General features: G+C 41.0%; 4 protein-coding genes across 4 annotated transcripts; 1 reads left to right on the top strand and 3 right to left on the bottom strand.

Annotated features, from left to right (window-relative positions):
* Positions 1 to 299: 299 nt before the first annotated feature.
* Positions 300 to 2,482, top strand: thoc7 (THO complex 7). Its single transcript, XM_083972750.1, has 8 exons — positions 300 to 347; positions 627 to 747; positions 893 to 1,020; positions 1,227 to 1,313; positions 1,731 to 1,788; positions 1,907 to 1,973; positions 2,085 to 2,154; positions 2,318 to 2,482. Exons 1-8 carry the CDS (start codon positions 329 to 331, stop codon positions 2,374 to 2,376), a joined length of 609 nt encoding a protein of 202 aa, XP_083828876.1. The 5' UTR covers positions 300 to 328; the 3' UTR covers positions 2,377 to 2,482.
* Positions 2,483 to 2,920: 438 nt separating this feature from the next.
* Positions 2,921 to 10,779, bottom strand: LOC310986607 (interferon-induced GTP-binding protein Mx-like; the record flags this gene model as incomplete). The annotated part of the gene is made up of 12 exons (XM_083972582.1): positions 10,545 to 10,779; positions 8,729 to 8,866; positions 8,446 to 8,600; positions 5,163 to 5,301; positions 4,883 to 5,081; positions 4,724 to 4,802; positions 4,504 to 4,626; positions 4,222 to 4,363; positions 3,989 to 4,147; positions 3,626 to 3,702; positions 3,246 to 3,497; positions 2,921 to 3,145 (listed from the first exon to the last, which is right to left on the bottom strand). Exons 1-12 carry the CDS (start codon positions 10,729 to 10,731, stop codon positions 2,921 to 2,923), a joined length of 1,875 nt encoding a protein of 624 aa, XP_083828708.1. The 5' UTR covers positions 10,732 to 10,779.
* A 3,223-nt stretch (positions 10,780 to 14,002) lies between these two features.
* Positions 14,003 to 18,635, bottom strand: LOC310985443 (interferon-induced GTP-binding protein Mx-like). The gene is made up of 12 exons (XM_083971037.1): positions 18,418 to 18,635; positions 17,729 to 17,869; positions 17,464 to 17,618; positions 16,582 to 16,720; positions 16,281 to 16,479; positions 16,123 to 16,201; positions 15,916 to 16,038; positions 15,662 to 15,803; positions 15,338 to 15,496; positions 15,165 to 15,241; positions 14,790 to 15,083; positions 14,003 to 14,564 (listed from the first exon to the last, which is right to left on the bottom strand). Exons 1-12 carry the CDS (start codon positions 18,602 to 18,604, stop codon positions 14,265 to 14,267), a joined length of 1,995 nt encoding a protein of 664 aa, XP_083827163.1. The 5' UTR covers positions 18,605 to 18,635; the 3' UTR covers positions 14,003 to 14,264.
* Positions 18,636 to 19,222: 587 nt separating this feature from the next.
* Positions 19,223 to 23,691, bottom strand: LOC310986605 (interferon-induced GTP-binding protein Mx-like). Its single transcript, XM_083972579.1, has 12 exons — positions 23,466 to 23,691; positions 22,876 to 23,016; positions 22,614 to 22,768; positions 22,267 to 22,405; positions 21,983 to 22,181; positions 21,820 to 21,898; positions 21,414 to 21,536; positions 21,160 to 21,301; positions 20,836 to 20,994; positions 20,648 to 20,724; positions 20,327 to 20,566; positions 19,223 to 20,101 (listed from the first exon to the last, which is right to left on the bottom strand). The coding sequence occupies exons 1-12, from the start codon at positions 23,650 to 23,652 to the stop codon at positions 19,802 to 19,804; spliced, it is 1,941 nt and encodes a 646-aa protein (XP_083828705.1). The 5' UTR covers positions 23,653 to 23,691; the 3' UTR covers positions 19,223 to 19,801.
* Between the last annotated feature and the right edge of the window lie 999 nt (positions 23,692 to 24,690).

Below are 24,690 nucleotides of genomic sequence, written 5' to 3'. Positions count from 1 at the left end.
ATATAACTAATGATGATAATAACTATAATAAGTAGTTTAGATTGTACATTCAGCCCAAAATTTGTTACAGACGCATATTTTAGACTGATGTATATTACAAATTATTGTTATCTATTTTTGCATGAATAAAGTAAAATAGTATTGTTTGTTTCTTATAATTTTCTTGCCTTATTCCGTTATTTATTCATTCAAATGTATTAAATCTAAATTCTTCCTTGAATAATAAAGCTTAAAAAGAAAAAAAAACCTCCAGCCAATCACCACCGTTGCCATTGCTTTGTTCACTTCCTGTGTATACATAAAGTTTTGAATACAACTGAATACAGACATGGGGGCTGTTACGGATGGTAAGCTATCGTTAAATGAATTGATTTTAAATCTCTTGTAATAGTTACAGGGGGAAATTTCAGCTGGGGGGGGGGGTTATGTACACACATGTACCACATTGTACTTACAAAAACAAGCTCATCTTACACAAAGAAGTAGAAGAATGGGTTCAAACCATGAAATAACAACAGCCATGCTAGCTAGCTAACAGTTAGCGCTGGTGGTGTCTTGTTTATTCATCTGCTGTGTCTGACGGGCGCTATGTGTGTATGTGATTTTGTGTTTCGGCTTTATCTTAGATGAAGTTATTCGTAAACGTCTTTTGATCGACGGGGACGGAGCTGGCGATGATCGCCGGATCAACGTGCTGCTAAAGAGTTTCACCAAATGGTGCAACACGCCAGGAAGCCCCGAGGAAGGGTAAGTTAAGTCAGTGGGCTTCCCTAATGTTCCTCCGGATCTCAGCCTTGGACCATGTCAACGAATGATTGCATATACTGTATTTGTGTTAAAGAACTGCGATGTTTTACCTTGAAATTACAAGCTGTCTTTTATTTTTGTTCAGCTTCACACAGTACCAGAGGATGTTGAGCACACTGGCTCAATGCGAGTTCTCCATGGGGAAGACGTTGATGGTGTATGACATGAATCTTAAGGAAATGGAAAACTATGAGAAAATCTACACTAACATAGGTAGGAAATGACCAGGATTGTTTTGCCACTCAATCCCCTTCCTGTAAATAAGCTGATAATAACTCAGCAGAGCATTATAGCATGTAACCTATTTGCTCATGTGTTCCAGACTTTCTGCAATACATAGTAATTAGAAGTGACTATATATTTGTGTCTGAAGGGTGTTGCAAGTTTACTTCATTGCCAGCTTTCTGTCCACTTTGCAGAACAAAACATCACATCAGCACATGAGAAGATCACCGAATGCAAAAAGGAAATCCAGAGAGCAAAGAGAATCAGAAAGAATCGCCAAGGTAAGATCATCTTCAGGGCTGTAAACTGGTTCAGACTATTACTATGAGATTTCCTTCTACTTTTATACGTATTGGACCCCACAATTTTGTAAAAATATTACAGATTAATCGTAGAAAACAAATGTCCTTGAGGATAGTATAATACTGGTTTGTATATTATTCCATCTTGAATGCAATATTTTTTATCATAATTTGTGAAACACGGCTCACAATTCCTTACTTTAAGTAATGAATGGGGAATAATCTTCTAGAATTTCAAAATTAAATTGAAAAAGTTTATTTAGGCCACATATTTGGGAGTTATCAAAAGATTTTTTAACGATTAAAAATCACAGCTTCTATTTCTTATCTATTTATTAGCAATGTGGGCTGTGAAAATTATGAATTATTTGACACACTGACTTTATTTCTTTTCAGAGTACGACGCTTTAGCTAAGGTCATCCAGCAACACCCAGACCGTCACGAAACACTCAAGTAAGTCAATGTCTTCTGTTCCAAATGTATAATCATTTTGCTTATTCTCTCATGACAGTTTTGCTTGACATGATAATCAGTGTATGTGACTGATTTTACTTTGAACAATAATTCACAGACAGTTGGAGGCGCTTGATAAAGAACTCCAGCAACTGTCTCACATCAAGGAGAATGTGGATGCAAAGGTAAAACCAAGCACACTCAGCCTCTCTTCTATCCTAACCCACACTGTCTTAAGTAATTTTTAATCAATATTTTATTTTGGTTGTTTCTATCTCTCTTATTTTGCCACTCAGTTGGAGTTAAGGAAGAAGCAATTCCACGTCCTCCTTAGTACCATTCAGGAACTGCAGCAGACGCTTGAAAGTGAGTAAAAGAGGGCCACCTACTGTATATTGGGTGCCATGTTCACAGCATTTGGGATTTTCTATTTCCCCATGTAATGTTTGTCAATACATTTTGCACTGTACAACTAACCAGAAAGTGTTTAAATGTTAATTTCAATGCAAATCATTTTCATATTTCCCAGATGACGAGAAGTCGGACAATGATGACAGTCAGGAAAGCCCTGCTGAGAATGGAGAGTGAACATGGAGAGATCCTGACTTGCAGAAATGAAGTTGACTGCTTTTAAATGATTTGTTTACGTCTAGGAATTGTTTTTGTATGTATTTTTGAATAAAGTTGACTTGTTCCCATCTGTATTGTTCAGTTTATTTATCAAAACGATTAATATATTGTATATTTGTGCATATAACTCAAATAGTTAATTCAGAATGATTAATATTAGTTTCAAGGATGTGCTCTCAACTATTTCTTTTTCGAAGTTAGGACTAAATCAAATTTGTATTTACATCTAATGCAGACTTTCCATTGCTGAAGATGATTGACCACATTTGCTAATTGATGACTTCAAGGAATTTATTTCAATTACCAATCTAAAGCCACAAGGGGGAGCTAAAGTGCAACGTTTTATCAAAACCCAAGGCAGAGCACAGAAAAGAACTTATATTTTGCTGTATTCACAGAACCTGGTCTCAGCTAGGTCATTTAAGTAAACGGTACAATCCAACTACAACTGTGTAACCTTTGACACAAACACATCAGAACCATATTTTTAGGGCCTCAGCCTCTAGAACTCAACCAGATATGCACGGGCCTTCATGAGGCGATTGAGGCGACTCTGCAAAGCAGCTCTTTTGTTGCCCATGTTCATGTCCTCCTTCAGCAAGAAGTCTACGTTCTCCTTCTCCTGAAGCATCTGCAGCATCTCCCTCTGCAGCTGGACAGCACACTCTTGCAACATCTGGAAGCGGATCACCAGTGGGATCTGGTCAGCCAGACGCTGGTTGGCAATCTGAGGGAGGAAAGACCAGTTACTAAAAATACACAGACCCTCTGTCTAAAACGTTTTTGCCTCTGTGTCTACTGTTTTTGTTTTTGGTCATGAAACTTACACTGTAATATGATTTGAGGTGCAACATCAGCTCCTGAAGTGTTGCGTAATTATCCCCGCTGTACAGAAGACTCCTTTCCTCTTCATCTTCCTCTTCTTCCTCATCCTCCTCATTCTCCTCTCTCTTCCTGTCAGTCAAACTGCTGCTGTAGGTTCTGTCCTGAGAGTAAACGATCATCTCCATCTTGAACTGAGTTCTCAGCATGGTTTCAGCAGAGACCTCTTTTTCTTGCTTTATGGCTTCAATCTTTGCCTGGAGAGTGAGATTCTAGTCAGTCAGAACACTACCAAAAATTATGCAATTAAATTAAATTTTGGCTACCAAAATAATAACAGTGATGTACAAATTGTAAGAAAATCTAAATCTGATTTGAAGAAGACCTTTGCTGTTTTCATGAGGTTAGGAAATCCTGTGAAGCTACCACTGGCCAGCTGTATGAACACTTTCCTGACAGCATCTGAAGAAAATGAAAAGTTATATGGGTAGGCTGTCGGTAAGGGACCAGCATGCACCTGGGTGGGCAAATGTTTTTTTACCGGAGCGGGAGAGGTACAGGCAATTTTCTTTGTTCTTTGTTTGCTCGCTTTTTGGTTAAATAAACTACGTTTTTTTGTTGAAACTGGACATTTGTTTGGACATTATGTTTTTCCCCTCCGGTGCAACAGTGGCCCTTTGATTCGTATAATTTGAACTTTGATTTGAAACTTTTATTTGTTTGACAATCGGCTACTACAGTCATATACCTCCAATATCCTTGAGTTTCTTGACAGCTGGTTCTTCCAGTTGTTTGATCTGCTCCTTGATCATGACCTCAAAGGTCTTGTAGCTGATGAAACCTGGCAGTTCTCTCCCACGGTACCTGTCTTCGTAGTTCTCCACCTCTCTTTCAATTCTTTTATTAACTGTGACACACAAACATGTATTTCAGGACACAACAGATGGACAGCTTAACAGCAGATCAAACTGAAACACTCACAGTTTTCTCCTGAGAGGTCAAGGTGGGAAATCCACTTCCCAAACTCTCTTCTGAGCATAGAGAAGACATTAAGTTTTTCTCCACACTTGAGCTCCTCTCCTGCAGACAGACTGATGGCATCCTGAGTGAACGCTGTCACTTTCTGGAACACACGTGTGAGACAGGAGAAACAGCTGTTAAAAAGTTGTTTATCATTTATCCAACAAACATTTAAAGATGAGCGAATGCTGAGGATGGTGAGCATTTGCTGCCAGGTAAGTCTTATGTTGTGTGGGAGCTCACATCAATGAGGAAGACGAGTCTCTCGGCTGCATCAGACGGTGGCCCGGTGCCGTATCTCTCCAGCTCTGTCTGAGTCTGTGCAAGTTTCTCCTCAATCTGCTCTTCCAGTCGAGGCAGAGATTTCTGAAAGTCACAGAGCAGGGGTCAAACCTTTGATAACAAAGGAGACTAATCATTATAAATTGTAAATTGTTGAGGCGATGCAATAATAGCAACTCACTTCAATGTGATGCACCAGCTCAAGCGTCAGTTTCTCAGCCAGTTTGGGAACCGTGGCATGGCCGTCATTGTAGAGAGTCCTACGGCAAGAATAAAAAGCATGACATGCTACACAACCTGTCAAACACCACATATTTTGTAACCAAGACAATTAACTTACAGGAAATGCATATGATCCATAAAGAAGGCTTTCTCTCTCTCTGTTGCTTCAGTTAGAGACACCCTCTCTGTGATCTCCTTCTGACCCCTGCACTTGACGATCATGTAGCCCTTCTTCAGGTGGATGACCTCATTGTGGACAATGTCCACAACTGTCTCCTCTGTGCCTTTGTCCACCAAATCAGGCTTAGTTAGGATACCTGAGAAAGAGAGAGAGAGAAAAGCTCTTTTACTATTACAAACTGATTGGACCTGTTCTACAATTAACTCTATTCATTTACCCAAGGTCCTCTCTCCGTCAGGATCCACCTGCTGTGCCATCTTCAAGGCCTCTGTGGTTGCTATGTCCACGTTGCATGGAACAACCACCAGACTGATGGTCTCTTGTTTGGTAATGAACTTCTGGATCAGTCTCTTTATCTGAGAGGATTAAATCACATCAATCAATCAATCAATCAAAAACTTTTTAAAAGCAGCAGGTAGAGCAGCAAGCTTAAGTTAAAAACAAAAACAAAGAAGATAAATATAAAATAAATTAATAAATAGTCTCTAGACATACAGTGTACGTCGATTGAAGTGGAGAAGGGGTGAGGGATGTGGATATGTGTGTGTGTACGTGTGTGTGCTTATGTGTGTTCATAAGTTCAGAGTTCAGAGTTGAGGAGACTGACAGGGGGGGATGAAGGTTGCCCTCGTCCTCTGAGTCTTGCAAATGGGGCAGCGGAGCCTCTGTCCAGAGGGGAGCCAAACAAACGCTGTGTGGAGTACATGCGAGGGATCGCCTAAGATCCGCCTCGCTAGTCCGCATGTCTGCTGCTCGTAGATTGATGTTAAGGTTCGAACTGGATGTCCAATAATCTTAGAGCAGACAGTCAGGGATCTTTGCAGGAGGTTTCTGTTCTGAAGGCTGATTAAATGAAACCAGCATTTAATGAGAATGTCATGATGCTCTCAATGAAAGACTGGTAAAAAGTCAACAGAATGTTCCTGCTCACTACAAAGGAGTTGAGCTTGCATCTGGCTTTTCCTGAGGATCTCCTCTGTATTAGAGGAGAATTTCAGTTGGCTGTCGAAGATAGTTCCCAGATATTTGTACTCCTCAACTAGTTCCACGGGCTCTGGAGGTAATCATTTTGCATCGTCAACGCCTCTTCCTGCACGATATGCGAACTGTAGTGGATCCATTGCAATGCAGTATTTCCACAGTTGGGGGACTATACAGCTGTCCAAAGAACGCTGAAATAGCGTCCTAAACACTCCCCCCAGCTGATAAGCACACTGCCTTAGGACTCGGCCGTTGATGTTGTCTGGGCCAGGTGAACAGCTTTCTTTGGTCCTCCTGAGGGATCTCACCACAGCCTCTGTGCTGAAGGTGAATGATGGATTTCCAGGGATGAGTGCTGATCGTATCTCCTGAAGCTGGGTGGTGTTGCCTGTCTCGAATCTGGTATAGAAGGAGTTCAGGTCGTTAGGGAGAGATGCAGGACTACTTCCATGAATAGTGATGGATCTGTGGCTGATGGGAGTAGTGTTCACTGTAGCCATGTTTTGAATACCGCGCCATGCTGCATGAAGGCTCCACTTTGTTCTTGTACTTCAGCTTGGCAGTTTTTATAGCCTGCTTGACCTCTCGGTTGATTTCTTTCTTATCAGATTCAGAGCCAGTGTAGGAAACCCTTTTCTTCTTATTGAGGATTGCTTTAAGTTCTTTGGTGATCCAGGGTTTATTGTTTGGAAATATGGTGACAGTTTTGTTAGGAATAATGTGATCCACACAGAAAGAGATGTAGGATGTAACGGTATCTACCTGCTCATCGATATTGATGGAGGCGGTGAGAAGATTGTCCCAGTCTGTGGATTCAAAGCATCCTTAAAGTGTTTAAATACTGTCTGATGTCCAATCCTTTATGTTTTTTATTATCTTCTTCATCCTCTTGATGACTGGTGTGTATGCTGGAGCCAACAAGATGGTATGATGGTCAGCAGAACCAAGGGGGGGAAGGGGGATAGACCTGTATGCGTCTGACACAGAACCATAACATTTATCCAGTGTCTTCCCCAGTCTGGTTGCACATGTAGTGTACTGGAGGAAGTTTTTAAGTGACTTGTCTGGAGAACAGTGGTTGAAATCTCCAAGAATAAATATGGGAGCATCCGGTGATAACTGCTCAAATCTATTTAGAGTACTGATGATGTGTTCTGTAGCTATTGCAGCGTTGGCTCTGGGGTGAATGTAAACCAGAATAAAGAATACTTGAGGGAATTCTCTTGGGAGATAGAAGGGGCGGAGGGAGATGGCAAAAAGTTCTATGTCAGGGGAACACAGTTTCTCCCTCACGACGACCGTGGAGCACCAGCGTGTGTTAACATATACACAGACACCGCCACCATGTTGTTTACCTGTCGTCTCCCTCTCCCGGTCGAGTCGTAGCGGAGGGGCAAAGCCGTCCACATGCAGAGAGGCATCACAATCGTTCTTATTTAGCCATGTTTCAGTGAATGCCAGGATGCTGGCCGTCCTGTATTCATGCATGTGGTTCACGCTTGCCTGTAGTTCGTCTAATTTTCCTTGGAGAGAGCGCACATTAGCGAGGATGATGGAGGGGAGCGCGCGTTGTTTACATGTCTCTCGTTTTCTAACACTGCCTTTTTTCTTTCCCCGTCTGGTTACCTTGGTCTTGTGAGCAGAGCTGATCTGTCCGGGAGACTTGTTGCGAAGTATTTCCTTGGGGAAAGTGTCAGTGCTGACTGTGAGGTGCGTCTGATGTCTGAGCTGCATCAGGAAATCTCTGGAGTAGGTGATCCGCGGGCCGTTAGGCAGGTTGTTTCCGTGCGCCGACACCGATACCCAGAGAAGCCAAAGGAGGAGAAGTGTGACTTCGTAAATGTCCATATTGACAGATTACACAAAAAGTTTTTAAAAACGGCTAAATATTAAAAACAAACAAAAGCTGCTCTACGAGCTGACCGGTCAACCACATGAGCAGTGACCCGGAAGCGGAACACATTGTGTTTTACGCTGTCAGATCACTGTTGTCAGTTAAAATCGTGTAATTAATGAAAGTCAATGAGAAATCATGTGAGTGATCTATCCTTCTCATGTTGCATCTTCAGCTTAGGTTATGTTCTCTGTTATCTTTATAATTATTCATCACTTCCTGGCTTTTCCTCACATTTCAGCTTCACACTTCCTGCCATCATTTGTTTTCTGCTCCTGTGACTGACCCATTCCAAACATGTTGTACTGTGTCTCATTGTCTTCCTCATGTATAGTCAGCATGCTACTTTTCTTTTGTTCAATATGCTTGGATCTGTTTGCCTGACCTGATTACTGAACCTGTTTGCCTCCAGGTCTGAGTTGTGCATTATAAATGGTGACACTGAGCCAGCATACCTTTCTGAAGCATGTTTGTTATTGTATGTTAATCTGTTTACAGCGCTAAAGATCTCTAAAGTCATCAGGATTCACCCTGTGAGGACAGTGACTGTTTGCGCCATGCAGATTCCTCGCAATCTGTTCAAGAGCTGCCAGTATCTTTTACCCTGTGTGTTGAAGTAACACACCTGGTCTCCAATGTTTTCTGGTTGTCCCTTTACAGCCACCCTGGCGATGCCGGGCAGGTCAATGAGAGTCAGGTCTGGAACATCAGGAGAGGCGATCACCAGACTGATCAGGTCATCGCTGATCCCCACACCGACTCCGGCCATTTTATCCTGAGCTGGAGAGAGAGAGAAGACATGGAATATGAAGATAACAGAGGACAGGGCAGATCACTGAAACATTGAATCTTTATGTTTTCCTTCAATGCTGGGCTTGCATTGGTGACAGTTAAGAACAACAAGTTACCTTGTCTGATCTTTTTCTCCACATCTGCAGGGTCATCGATCTCCTCCTCGTGGTTCTGGTAGCTTATCTTCCCGTACCACTCCTCTCCTTCCTTCTTTCTCTTCATCTTCAGTTCAAGAGGACATCTTGTCACAATGCCTGAATTACAGATGAGAGAATGACAAGGGAGTCAAAAAAAAAGTTAATGTGAAATTGAACAGATAACACAAGAACTGTCACAGTTACAACACTACCCTCTCTCCCCTCTCCCTTATCTTCCCTGCTTTGCTTCTCATGTCTCGTCCTGTCTTGTCTCAAACTTTGGGAGCCTCTCTCTGCATTGCTCTCTAAATCTAAAATCATGGAATTGGTCAACTGGTCTCTCAACGCAATTGACAGAATTTTCTCGATGAGAAGCTCAGGTTCGGGGGAACCTGTCTGCCCTGACGGAAAGTTCACCGCTGGTTACATGATTCTTTCCGTTGAGGACATCGAGGATCTCTACATATTCGGAACCATGATAACAGGCTATCTGCTGATTGGATTATTAGGCATTGCCCTGGTGTATCGGAAAAATTCGGAAGACGGTGACAGCAGTCTAAAGCCCCATGAAGCTGCCCAACATGATTGATGGAGTGAGCAGAGCTGTTAGCACTCAGACTGTGGACATTAATCACAACTCGGGAAATATCTTGGAGAAGCTTTTGGCTTTGCAAAGGCGAATGGATCGATTTGAAGACCAGAATGGACAAACTAACCCAAAACCCGCCCTAACCCAAACAATCATAATCTAATCTGCATTCCGGCCCTCCAACTCCGCAGCACCTGGACAACTCCCCCAGGAGATCGCGACAGTGAGACGCTCTGTATTCCTATTCTTCCCTCCCTTCTTCACGGACACCTGTTGATTGTTGACTCTTGTCTGGGACCCGATCAAGGACGTCTCCATGGCAACCTGCTGCGTTATCGCGATGACACCCTGCGAACTGAGGCACTGATATGTTCCCAATATAGAGTCTGTGTGGCTCAGTCTATAGCTACTGTATGTTGTTCACTGCCTGGGGTATAGGGCTACTCACAAAAAGTTAGGGATATTTGACAGGAATATCCCTTTAAAAAGTTCATGCATGCTACAGTGATATTCTATCATGAGGCCTTTTAAGTAGAAGGATGCTTAGTAATTTCTTTATCTCAAGCAAAACTAACAACAGTGGTGGCTATAGCACAACAAAAATCTCAATGTCTCAATAACTTGATCAATTTGATCAAAGTGCCGTCTTGATTGTCTCATGATGCCAAAATCTGAACACCTTGGAGAGGAGAGGGAGAGAGAAGAGGACTGTATACAAATTGTCATTGAACCAGAACATTTAGTGGTTCAGTGACAATTGAACTACTAAATCAGACGGTGCTTGTGATTTTTGTGGTTAATCACATTGTTAGAAAACAGCATATTGTTCAATAAGTACTGAAACACTGATCAATTGGATTGTGCACTCAAAAGTGTAGAGAAGGTTAAATTAAGTTCACCTGTAAAGGTTATAGTGCATTTTAGGTGCATTCTGAAATTTCATCCAAAAGCCAATCATTCCCTACTTTTTGTGAGTACGTAGTATATAAACCAACAGCACTACCATGAACTTGATATTTCAAGGTAGAGAGGAATACTTTGGTCTAGCTTTTGGAAAGGGGGGAGTGAAATATTGGGCGGCAACTCAGGAAATATTGTGTATTGTAAAGCATTACCTATAACATTATGCAACACTGTGTAGCCTACAACAACAGCGCAAACATAATTTTAAGTAAATAATTGTCTGCTACACAACTTGTTGCTTACCACTTCCTCTCGGCAGAGCCACCCCGGACAGCGCCTCCAGCACGGAGCTCTTCCCCGAGCTTTGGTCTCCTATCACGGCGATGGCAGGCAGAGCCAAGTCCTTCTCTACACCCAGAGAGCGGAGAGAGTCGATGAGGTCGATGCAGGGACGAACTTTCTCCTCATACTGTTGGTTCAGAGTGTTCATGGTGATGCCTTCTTCTTGACTCCTGTTTAGAAAAGTCTGAAAAGTCTACTGACTATCCGTGAGCCGGCTGATAACTACAGCAGCACCTAAACCTCCTGAGAGTGACGCCTTTCACCGATGGAGCAACATCCGAGCGGTGAGATCTGAGGAAACTCTGCAGAGGCTCGACCAATCAGAGGAGACACAGGAACTGGAGGAAGGGCTGATTGGCAGCAGGTGTGACTGCAGGCTTCACTTCACTCAAATCCTTGTGCAGTGCACTCCATGTGGCTGGGACTGTTTGATTCCTGTGGCTCTGGTAAGATGGACTTTTTTTTTCTTTTCTTTTTGCATTGTTTTATAATCATGTTAGCATTTTAATTGTTAGGGTGCATGCACTCTGAGGTAGGTATTTGTATTTTAATGATTTTAATTGTGAGGCTGCCCTAACTTGTTTCCGACTGAAAACTGAAAACTTGACTATACAGAGGTAGTAGAGAACGGGGTAGAGGCATGGTTGTTTCTAGGAAACCATAAGGAAAATTGAGCATGTGACTAAATATTTAACAATTATTTAATGGAGTCTGTGAAAGTAATAACCACATGGGTAAAGTGGTTTAACATGTCCAATAAACATTTTTCAATCTCAAAAGTGAATTTTGTTTATCATAAGTTTCATGAGAATTGTGTTTAGATGAAAATAGATAATTATAAATTTGTTTTACATGAGTTGTGGTATCTATGAGCTATGAGGTAGTAAACTTGGCATGAAAGTGCACCATTAACTGGGGAGTAATAAGTCAATAAGGTAACTGTGGGGTAAGTTGAGCCACCTTCTCAATACACTTAATGAATGTATTTTGGCTGTTAATGTCTTAATTATTAAATCAAGATCACAGTAAGTTCGTGAAAACAGGAAAAGTTGTTTATGGTAAGCCAAGCTTTACTTTCAAAGAGAAAGATATGGGCATCTTCCCAAGATGTGACGTAATCGCAAAACTCCCCAAAGAAGTTGGTGGCTCAGCAGCAGGTCCCAGCAGTTTGTGTTCACCTGCAACATGGACAGGTGGAATAATAATATAGCACTGACTGTTGTTTATTTTATTTTAGTATTACATATTTTAGCCTAATTAATTTTATTGTTTAGTATAGGATTTGAGTTTGTTTAGTTTTAGTTTTAGAGTTAACATTCTGTCTCCTTCTGTCTCTAGTGCTCCGGCTGGTGGGGTCTTCCATTCACGGGTGTGGTTGGGATGCTGGGAGTTCACTAAAGCAGCTTGTTTTTAGACACTTTTTACTTCTTTCAAGCAGATTTTCACTTGAAATAAGTAGAAAAATCTGATAGTGGAGCAAGTTTAGATGGTGATATGGTTTGTGGTTGCACATCGTTATTATTGTGGTGTTTTATTTAAAGTGTGTCAGGTGTTGGGTTTATATTTCTTTTGAATACTTAGTATAGTCCCAGTGCCCTAGCAGTGAGTGGTTGGTTTCCTAGCCGTAGTATGACTGTCTCCCCTCTTGTGCTTTATTGTCTGTGTTCTTAGAGTTTTAGTTATTGTAAAATAATTGGCATGTGTATGACCCACACTGACTGTTGTGTCCTCTTTATTGAAGCTCCTGTGTACTAGTCCCACCTTAAAGGTTACATTAGGATGTTATGTTAGGTTTAGTTTCCTTCCATAGGCTACCAATGCAGAGTAAGCAATTTATTTATATAGCACATTTTTAACACCAGGAGTAGACTCATTCAGTCTTTCAGTGACATGAACGGAAGGATAAAGGGTTTACATCGCACAAAAGCATTGGGTAATGCTCCAGCAAATGCCTGCAAACCAGTAAAGTGTGTCAAGGCAGGGGCGACACAGTTATAGCTAATAAATTAAATTACTAGTGGCCTTGTAAATTCATACTGTTGGGAGAAACTATCAGTATATCAATACTGATGATGACATTTAATTTATTTACAATTCTCCATAAACTTTTACTATGGGCAATTAGATAACAAGGAGAAGTAAGTGAACCTGATGGGATTTTTATCTACAGTACATATGATAAATGTATTTTCAGATATGGCCAAATCTCCATTTAAGTTACAATAATGTATAAAAAACTGTCTTCCATAATAAACAAATAAATCACTGTATTGTCTGTGTCTATACCACATACCTTCACATTAGGGGTGGGCAAAAATATCGATATGGCAATATATCGCGATACGTTATACCGCGATACGGTATCGATATTCAATATTTAAATATCGATTTTTTTTTTTCAAAAAAAAAAAAAAAAATCAAAAAAAAAAAAAAAATTTCAATTTTTTTTTCAAATAATAAATCATGTTTCAGACCTAAATCCAATTGAAATATGTTGTTGTAACTTGCACTTGTATAAAATGGGGGCGGCGCTGTCTTATAATGTTACAGAAAATGATTTTTAAATACCATGAATGGAAAATTACATAAAACAAGTTGCTACTGACTTTTCAGTATCATAAAGCACTGTCTTGGTTTACATAAGACATGTTATTAATGTTCATGCACTTTAATGTCTCCAGCTGTACAGTGTTTATTCATTTGTACATTGTACAAAGTTTTGGAATAAATGCATGAGACTTTTTCCTTTTTATGTTTTTTTTTCATTCACATATATCGTGATATATCGTTGATGAAATTTCTTGCAATATATCGAATATCGCAGATATCGTGTATCGTGATATTATCATTATCGTGGGCCAAATATCGCCACAGTATCGAATCGTGAGTTACCCATATCGTCCCACCCCTACTTCACATATACATACACACATGCGGCCAGTTGGATTTATTTACTCTGTTGTTTTCATGCTAATTTTGCTTTACAGTTATTCCTTTGAATATTTAAATGCAAATTTAAATAACCGGACCATGCAGGAAGAACTCCCTTCTACAAAACAACTGTTGCACCAGGCTACATATCTGTATCTAAGTCGGATTTAATGAACAAATACACGTCACTTTAACCTCATGTTTATTAGCCACCCTCCTCAAACCACAAAATAAAGACAAACATTTAAAACAACCATACATATGACATGCCATTCAGGAAAAACATGGCCATGATAAAAAATCTCTGAATTCTCTGAAAATGTAATAGAAGATAATGTAACAAGATTAATCCATTAGTTATTTCAGAAATACAAATATCTCCAAAGATAAATAATATCTCCAACAACTTTTTTCAAATCATAACAATACTTGTGTAAATCCATAACCATAAACATCATGAGGCACTTTTTATAATACCTGCAGACTTAATCGTGTTTCCCTGGTGGATTCACTGGGGGATGTGGTGGAGTGAAGCGCAATGAAGATGGTTGGGGCCATTCTGAACAACTCAGATCATCCACTTCATAATGGACCAAGAAAACGGTGGTGGTGGACAGCTCCTCTCTCTTCACTGCAGAATGGAGAAATATAGAAGATCCTTTGTACCTTCAGCCATCAGGCTTTTTAATTCTTCTGCAAATCGTAGATGAGCTGACAGACAAATGAATTTCCCTTTGGGGATTAATAAAATTAATCATCTTCGTCTTCGTATTCGTCTTCATCTTCGTATGAGAACTCTGGTGTGCTGAAGTTGTAAATGTTCATGCTGAACTCAAGCAACAAATCACGCGCCTTCGACAGACGCTCCAGACGTTTCTGAAGGCTTTTCCTCTGGGTTCTTACTCTGGAGTCCTCTTGAAGCAGGGACTCAGTCTTCTTCTTGTCCTGAAGCATCTGCAGCATCTCCCTCTGCAGCTGGACGGCCAACTCCTGCAGCAGGTGGTAGCGGATCACCAGTGGGATCTGGTCGGCCAGACGCTGGCCTGCAATCTGTGGTTTACAGAGAAGAAAGACAGTGCTTTTGATTTTGATGCTTTTGGGCAGCACTTCAACGTGACAGCGGTCCAGGATGACTGTCACTGTTCACACACAACAGTGAAATAACTGCTTTAATATATTTGCGTTTATCTTTCTGTCACAGTTACGATTTGGAAACCAGTGTACGTGTTCTGTATAGCACAAAAATAAAACGTGCAGCCTGTAAAAGACACGTACCTGGTAATAGGATTTAAGGTGTTTAGTCATCTCTTTCAGCGTAGCCCCATTCTGACTATTGGTCCCAAAGCCATTCTGACTATTGGTCCCAAAGCCATTCTGACTATTGGTCACAAAGGCAAAACCAGTCTTGCTGGTCTTCACACCACTCTGTTCTTCATCCCTCTTCCTCTTGCCTAACTTCTTGCTGTATCTGCCGTCCTGCGTGTAAACAATCATCTCCATCTTAAACTGGGTCCTCAGCATGGCTTCTGCTGTAGCCTCCTTCTCCTTCCTGATGGATTCAATCTTCATCTAAAGAACAAAATGTGTCAGAAAACCTCCAGCAGGATTTAGTCATAGGTTTACAATGCCAACTGACAATAGAGAGGACACCTTAGCTGCCCTGAGGAGGTTAGGAAATCCAACCAGGCTGCTGTCTGCCAACTTGAACAGCTCCCTCTTCACAATTTCTTGAAAAACAAAAAAACAAATCAGAAGGTACAACCATGCAATCACAATCTTGACATGGCCAGTCAGTGTTGTTATTGTTTCATCGTAAGACATACCTGACACCTGGTTGAGTTTCATGACAGCTGGTTCTTCCAGGTTTTTGATCTGCTCCTTGACCATGTCCTCAAAGGTCTTGTAGTTGATGAAACCTGGCAGTTCTCTCCCACGGTACCGTCGATCATAATTACCCACCTCTCTCTCTATATCACTGGTGACTGCAATATGAATGTAACAGTAGTTTTATGATATTGTATTTGAAAGTGTAAAACAGGTTACTTTTTCAAGTTAAAAACAAAAAGTATCATTAAAACTGTGTTACTAAACTTTTTACATATTGAATTGTTAAAATGGCGTAATGATCAAGTCATCAATGCCCTTACATGTTATTTCAGAGACATCTATGGTCCCTCTCCACACTGAAAACTCCTTCCTGAGTATGGAAAATATATTGAACTTGCGTGTAGTTCTTAGTTCTTCTCCTTTGGTGACGCTGATAACATCCTGTGTAAACTCTGTCACCCTCTAGAAGAGAAGATAAAACAACATGGCAAATTCTGTCAATCAATATCAGCTACACTATACTGGATAGGAGGAACAATGTTCAAGTATAGAAGGTGTTGTCTGATAAACTCACATCAATGAGGTAACCAAGTTTCCCAATTTCTTCAGATGGGGGTCCACTGCCATATTTGTCAAGCTCCTCTCGGGTCTGTTTTAGCTTCTCCTCTATCTGCTCTCCCAGTCGAGGCAGAGATCTCTGCAAATCACAGAGAGAGTCAAACCATTCACATGTGAAGTGGGAAAAGTCATCTGAAGTAAATCAATCAGGTGGAGTATTCACCTGGATGTGATGCACCAGCTCAAGGGTGAGTTTTTCTGCCAGTTTGGGAACAGAGGCATGACCTTCATCATAGAGGGTCCTTGAAAATATAAAAAAAAAGTGTGTCAAACATGTATTTGTGTCAAATAGCTGCATATTTACAAAACAAATGAACTCACTGGAAATGTGCATGATCCTTAAAGAAGGCTTTCTCTTTATCTATTGCCTCTGTTAGAGACATATTTTCAGTGATCTCCTTCTGGCCCCTGCACCTGACGATCATGTAGCCCTTCTTCAGGGGGATGACCTCATTATGGACAATGTTAATGGTTGTCTGCTCTGTACCTTTGTCCACCAAATCAGGCTTGGTCAGGATACCTAAGAGAGACAGATATAGAGAGATGGAGGAAATCACTCGGAATTACTACAAGCTATAAACTGGTTGGATCTTTTCTAAAATAAATAACTCTATTTATTTACCCAAGGTCCTTTCTCCTTCAGGATCCACTTCCTGCGCCATCTTCAAGGCCTCTGTGGTTGCTATGTCCACGTTGCATGGAACAACCACCAGACTGATGGTCTCTTGTTTGGTGATGAACTTCTGGATCAGTCTCTTTATCTGAAAATTATCAATACACTACACCTTAAACGTACAGTCCAATCACCATTTGAGTTGCTGTAATAACCACAGCAGTATTTCATAGGAAGCCACAAATCAGTTTCTTAAAGGGATAGTTCACCCAAAATTCAAATTTCACTCATTATCTGCTCACCCTCATGTCGACTAACCAAAAAACATCCAAATACCTCCATACTGCTCGTCTGTAATGTCCCTCTTGTATTGAAGCCCCGACATGAGAAATTGTTCAGAAAAAAATTAAATAAGTCTATATTTTAAGCTTGTTTGTAGCGGAAGCTCCCAGTGTCTCAGTTCACTGCTCTTCCTGTGTCAGTGCAAATCTCGCGTGATTTGCACTGACCGGCGGAACAATTTCTCATGTCGGGGCTTCAATACAAGAGGGACATTACATACGAGCAGTATGGAGGTATTTGGATGTTTTTTGGTGTGTCTTTTTGGACGAAGAAAAGTGAGCACCATTCACAACCATTATATGGACAAATACTGCTGCGCCCCCCCCCCCCCCCCCCCCCCCGTAACTCTGAGAAGGCACGGAAGACTCTGAAAATTCTCCCAGCCCTTAGTCGACATGAGGGCGAGTATAATGAGTGAAATTTGAATTTTGGGTGAACTATCCCTTTAAGTGTATTTGTTTTTGATCTCCAGAGATTCATTCAGCCTTTATGGCAATCTGTTCAGGAGCTACCAATATTTTTTTCTTGGGGTAACATGAAGTAACAAACCTGGTCTCCAATGTTTTCTGGTTGTCCCTTTACAGCCACTCTAGTGATGCCGGGCAGGTCAATGAGAGTCAGGTCTGGAACATCAGGAGAGGCGATCTCCAGACTGATCAGGTCATCACTGATCCCCACACCGACCCCGGCAATTTCATCCTGAGCTGGAGAGAGAGAGAGAGAAGACACGATTCAGCATCTGAAGATGTGTTGACCACTGAAATGACAAATCAACTCAAAATAAGCTTATGAACGCTGCATTCTGTTACTGTACCTTTACGAATCTTCTCCTCTACTGCTTCAGGGTTTTTTATGTCTTCTGGCTCATGACCCCGGTAGGAGATCTTTCCACACCACTTCTCTCCTTCTTCTTTTCTCTTCATCTTCAGTTCCAGAGGACATCTTGTCACAATGCCTTAAATATCGATGAGTAATTGACAAGAAATGGGGGAAGAGAAAAAAAAAACATTTCACAGTAAAAATAAACAAATGGAAATTAACAGAGACTTAAATATTACATTTTGTTAGATTTACATTACATGATATAAAGTATATTCTGTGGCTATACGGCTCAATTCACTTTATGCACAGCTACACTACTTCCTGAAATAAACCAGCTCGTTTAATTCCTGTCTTACATTATTGGACCAATTGATTAATCCAGGTGTGTCTGAGTAGTCACAGTGGTCAGACACACCTGGATTAATCAGTTGGTCCAATAATGTAAGACAGGAATTTAACGAGCTGGCTTATTTCAGGAAGTAGTGTAGCTGTGCATAAAGTGAATTCATCTGTGGAAACACGACAAACCGGTTCCAACTTTAACTCCTCAGGTGCTTTGGTGGAAAAGAGGCACTTTAATGGTGTCTGGCTGAATAATGAAAGAGTAAATAATGAGGTCTTAATTGGTGACATCATCATAATAGATTTTTTTTTTTTTTTCACTATTTTATGATTACTCACCACTTCCTCTTGGCAGAGCCACCCCGGACAGCGCCTCCAGCACGGAGCTCTTCCCCGAGCTTTGGTCTCCTATCACGGCGATGGCAGGCAGAGCCAAGTCCTTCTCTACACCCAGAGAGCGGAGAGAGTCGATGAGGTCGATGCAGGGACGAACTTTCTCCTCATATTGTTGGTTCAAGCTGTTCATGATGACTTCTTGTCTGCTGCTGTATCTCTCCTCGGCGATAAACGCACTGTGAAAGAAGGTGCAGCTCGGAGTGGGGGCAGCGCAATAACATCAGGAAATCGAAACTTATAGTGTAGGTTTTGTTTCCTCGAGTTTTACTCATAGCTCTCGTGTCAAGGCAGGGGCGACACAGTTATAGCTAATAAATTAAATTACTAGTGGCCTTGTAAATTCATACTGTTGGGAGAAGCTATCAGTCTATCAACACTGATGATGACATTTAATTGATTTACAATTCTCCATAAACTTTTACTATGGGCAATTAGGTAACAAGGAGAAGTACGTGAACCTGATGGGATTTTTATCTACTACAGTACATAAATGTTCCATAATAAACAAATAAATCACTGTATTGTCTGTGTCTATACCACATACCTTCACATATACATACACACATGCGGCCAGTTGGATTTATTTACTCTGTTGTTTTCATGCTAATTTGCTTAACAGTTATTCCTTTGAATATTTAAATGCAAATTTAAATAACCGGACCATGCAGGAAGAACTCCCTTCTACAAAACAACTGTTGCACCAGGCTACATATCTGTATCTAAGTCGGATTTAATGTACAAATACACGTCACTTTAACCTCATGTTTATTAGCCACCCTCCTCAAACCACAAAATAAAGACAAACATTTAAAACAACCATACATACTGTACTGTATGACATGCCATTCAGGAAAAACATGGCCATGATAAAAATCTCTGAATTCTCTGAAAATGTAATAGAAGATAATGTAACAAGATGAATCCATTAGTTATTTCAGAAATACAAATATCTCCAAAGATAAATAATATCTCCAACAACTTTTTTTCAAATCATAACAATACTTGTGTAAATCCATAAACATCATGAGGCACTTTTAATAATACCTAGAGACTTCAATCATGTTTCCCTGATGGATTCACTGGGGGATGTGGTGGAGTGAAGCGCAATGAAGATGGTCGGGGCCATTCTGAACAACTCAGATCATCCACTTCATAACACCTGGATGGACCAAGAAAACGGTGGTGGTGGACAGCTCCTCTCTCTTCACTGCAGAATGGAGAAATATAGAAGATCCTTTGTACCTTCAGCCATCAGGCTTTTAAAATTTTTCTGCAAATGGTAGATGAGCTGACAGACAAATGAATTTCCCTTTGGGGATTAATAAAATTAATCATCTTCGTCTTCGTATTCGTCTTCATCTTCGTATGAGAACTCTGGTGTGCTGAAGTTGTAAATGTTCATGCTGAACTCAAGCAACAAGTCACGCGCCTTTGACAGACGCTCCAGACGTTTCTGAAGGCTTTTCCTCTGGGTTCTTACTCTGGAGTCCTCTTGAAGCAGGGACTCAGTCTTCTTCTTGTCCTGAAGCATCTGCAGCATCTCCCTCTGCAGCTGGACGGCCAACTCCTGCAGCAGGTGGTAGCGGATCACCAGCGGGATCTGGTCGGCCAGACGCTGGCCTGCAATCTGTGGTTTACAGAGAAGAATGACAGTGCTTTTGATTTTGATGCTTTTGGGCAGCACTTCAATGTGACAGCGGTCCACGATGACTGTCACTTTTCACACACAACAGTGAAATAACTGCTTTAATATGTTTATGTTTGTCTTTCTGTCACAGTTACGATTTGGAAACCAGTGTACGTGTTCTGTATAGCACAAAAATAAAACGTGCAGCCTGTAAAAGACACGTACCTGGTAATAGGATTTAAGGTGTTTAGTCATCTCTTTCAGTGTAGCCCCATTCTGACTATTGGTCCCAAAGGCAGTCTTGTTGGTCTTCACACCACTCTGTACCTCATCCCTCTTCCACTTGCCTAACTTCTTGCTGTATCTGTCGTCCTGTGTGTAAACAATCATCTCCATCTTAAACTGGGTCCTCAGCATGGCTTCTGCTGTAGCCTCCTTCTCCTTCCTGATGGATTCAATCTTCATCTAAAGAACAAAATGTGTCAGAAAACCTCCAGCAGGATTTAGTCATAGGTTTACAATGCCAACTGACAATAGGGAGGATACCTTAGCTGCCCTGAGGAGGTTAGGAAATCCAACCAGACTGCTGTCTGCCAACTTGAACAGCTCCCTCTTCACAATTTCTTTAAAAAAAACAACAAAAAAAACAAATACAATTCAGAAGGTACAACTATGCAATCACACACTGACATGGCCAGTCATTGTTGTTATTGTTTCATCATGATAAGACATACCTGACACCTGGTTGAGTTTCTTGACAGCTGGTTCTTCCAGGTTTTTGATCTGCTCCTTGACCATGTCCTCAAAGGTCTTGTAGTTGATGAAACCTGGCAGTTCTCTCCCACGGTACCGTCGATCATAATTACCCACCTCTCTCTCTATATCACTGGTGACTGCAATATGAATGTAACAGTAGTTTTATGATATTGTATTTGAAAGTGTAAAACAGGTTACTTTTTCAAGTTAAAAACAAAACGTATCATTAAAACTGTGTTACTAAACTTTTTACATATTGAATTGTTAAAATGACGTAATGATCAAGTCATCAATGCCCTTACATGTTATTTCAGAGACATTTATGGTCCCTCTCCACACTGAAAACTCCTTCCTGAGTATGGAAAATATATTGAACTTGCGTGTAGTTCTTAGTTCTTCTCCTTTGGTGACGCTGATGACATCCTGTGTAAACTCTGTCACCCTCTAGAAGAGAAGATAAAACAATATGGCAAATTCTGTCAATCAATATCAGCTACACTATACTGGATAGGAGGAACAATGTTCAAGTATAGAAGGTGTTGTCTGATAAACTCACGTCAATGAGGTAACCAAGTTTCCCAATTTCTTCAGATGGGGGTCCACTGCCATATTTGTCAAGCTCCTCTCGGGTCTGTTTTAGCTTCTCCTCTATCTGCTCTCCCAGTCGAGGCAGAGTTCTCTGCAAATCACACAGAGAGTCAGAACATCCGCATCTGAAGTTGGAAAAGTCACCTGTAGGGATGAGACTACCCTTGTGGGTAGCCTCATCCCTACCGGGCATCCAAAAAACAACCCGAAAATACAGTACCAGCATCAAGACTGGAACTGCATTAGGTTACCTTGGTGGGTACCTCCAGGGATGGGGCAACCCTCGTGGGTAGCTTTTATTTTCTCAATAATTAATGTCACTGCACACTGTCTTTTTAAATAAACAAATAAATAAATCAGGTAGGAGTATTCACCTGGATGTGATGCACCAGCTCAAGGGTGAGTTTTTCTGCCAGTTTGGGGACAGTGGCATGACCTTCATCATAGAGGATCCTTACAAAGTGTGTCAAAATGCAAATTACTTTTCGCATGTATTAATGTCAAATAGCTGCATATTTACAAAACAAATGAACTTACTGGAAATGTGCATTATCTGTAAAGAAGGCTTTCTCTCTCTCTGTTGCTTCAGTTAGAGACACCCTCTCTGTGATCTCCTTCTGGCCCCTGCACCTGACGATCATGTAGCCCTTCTTCAGGGGGATGACCTCATTATGGACAATGTCAATGATTGTCTCCTCTGTGCCTTTGTCCACCAAATCAGGCTTGGTCAGGATACCTAAGAAAGAGAGATGGAGGAAACCACTACTACTACTATAAAGCTATAAACTGATTGGACCTGTTCTAAAATTAACTCTATTTACCCAAGGTCCTCTCTCCTTCAGGATCCACTTCCTGTGCCATCTTCAAGGCCTCTGTTGTTGCTATGTCCACGTTGCATGGAACAACCACCAGACTGATGGTCTCTTGTTTGGTGATGAACTTCTGGATCAGTCTCTTTATCTGAAAAGTATCAATACACTACACCTTAAACGTACAGTAATCACCATTTGAGTTGCTGTAATAACCACAGCAGTATTTCATAGGAAGCTACAAATCAGTTTCTTAATTTTGTATTTGTTTTTGATCTCCAGAGATTCCATCAGCCTTCATGGCAATCTGTTCAAGAGCTACCAATATTTTTTACTGGGGATAACATGAATAAACAAACCTGGTCTCCAATGTTTTCTGGTTGTCCCTTTACAGCCACCCTGGCGATGCCGGGCAGGTCAATGAGAGTCAGGTCTGGAACATCAGGAGAGGCGATCTCCAGACTGATCAGGTCATCACTGATCCCCACACCGACCCCGGCAATTTCATTCTGAGCTGGAGAGAGAGAGAGAAGACATGATTCGGTTTTTGAAGATGTGTCGACCACTGAACCAACAAATCAACTCAAAATAAGCTATGAAGGTTGCATACTGTGACTGTACCTTTACGAATCTTCTTCTCTACTGCTTCAGGGTTTTTTATGTCTTCTGGCTCATGACCACGGTAGGAGATCTTTCCACACCACTTCGCTCCTTCTTCCTTTCTCTTCATCTTCAGTTCCAGAGGACATCTTGTCACAATGCCTTGAATACCGATGAGCAATTGACAAACATGGGGGGGGGGGGGGACATTTCACATTAAAATAAAACAAATGGAAATGAACAGAGACCTAAATATTACATTTTGTTTGATTTTACATTAGCCTACATGATATAAATATCCTGTGGCTATAAGGGTCAATAGGCTTTATGCAGAGCTCCACTACTTCCTGAACTTAAAACACGTTACTTTATTTTCTGTCTAACATTATTGGACAAACTGATTAATCCTGGTGTGTCTGACCATTGTTGTGACTACTGAAGTCAGACACACGGATTAATCAGTTTGTCCAATAATGTTAGAGAGGAAATAAAGGAACCTGTTTTAAATTCAGGAAGTAGTGGCTCTGCATAAAGCCTATTCAGATGTGGAAACACAAAAACCGGTTTGGGTTTTTTTTTTTTACACTGACTCTTTTATGATGATTACTCACCACTTCCTCTCGGCAGAGCCACCCCGGACAGCGCCTCCAGCACGGAGCTCTTCCCCGAGCTTTGGTCTCCTATCACGGCGATGGCAGGCAGAGCCAAGTCCTTCTCTACACCCAGAGAGCGGAGAGAGTCGATGAGGTCGATGCAGGGACGAACTTTCTCCTCATACTGCTGGTTCAGGCTGTTCATGGTGATGAGTCTGATTTCTTGTCTGCTGCTGTATCTCTCCTCGGCGACGAACGCACTGTGAACGAGGAGCAGCTCGGAGTGGGGGCAGCGCAATAACATCAGGAAATCGAAACTGAAGTGTATTGTTTCCTCGAGTTTTACTCATAGCTCTCCTGCTGAGATGAGGACCTGCTTTCATCAACAGGCTACGACGTGATTTGAAAGCATGTAGTAGGTGTCAATTTTTCAGTTTGTGTAGGTCGACAACCCATTTAAACCTATACAAATATGACCTTTGACACAGATACTATGATTTGCAATAAATTAGTAGATTAAAAAAGTTAATGGTGGCTCATATCTTTTTAAATACTACTCGAATACAAGTGAAAGTAGTTTAAATACTTCGTTGTTTTTTATGTCTACACATTACAAAATGTGATTATTAAAACATCCCATTATTACTGACGCACTGACTGACTGTTGAACCTACAGAATAAAAGGTTTGTAGGATGTTATAAAATGCTGTAGAAATGGCCATATAGCTTATTTGACCAAACCCTTAAACAGCAGCCTTAAGCTGTTGATTTAGAAGTTCATCGGAAGAACTGCTGCTCCTCATCAAGTAGTATCACACACATCAAACTGAGATTTCTTAACACACTTTTGTTTTAGACAAAGACTGGATTTGAGGAAGTCACATGACTGGAATAAATCATTGTCATGGAATCTGTGAATTGCCTATCATTATGTTTTATTGTAGTCATGTGTAGCCTTATTAGTCTGTGATTGTAAAATAAACATAAAGACACAGGAACAACACTAATATGAACATAACAACTGTAGCTAAAGAGTACTTTTCTCCAGAGAGTGAATTTATTCTCTCACACAAACTTACTTTGTAACCATGGTTCTCTTGCAGGCTTCCACTCCTTCAGGTCTGCAGCAGAACTTCTCTATGTTGTTATCCACCAGGCATTAACTATCCCACAGGGAATGGATGATGTCCATTAACTCCACATGGCCAAATCTGGTCTAGGATTAACTATTGTGCCTCTGAGG

The sequence above is a fragment of the Trachurus trachurus genome (assembly GCF_905171665.1).
Source record: "Trachurus trachurus genome assembly, chromosome: 5".
NCBI lineage: Eukaryota > Metazoa > Chordata > Actinopteri > Carangiformes > Carangidae > Trachurus > Trachurus trachurus.
This window is presented reverse-complemented; position numbering and strand designations above follow the sequence as displayed.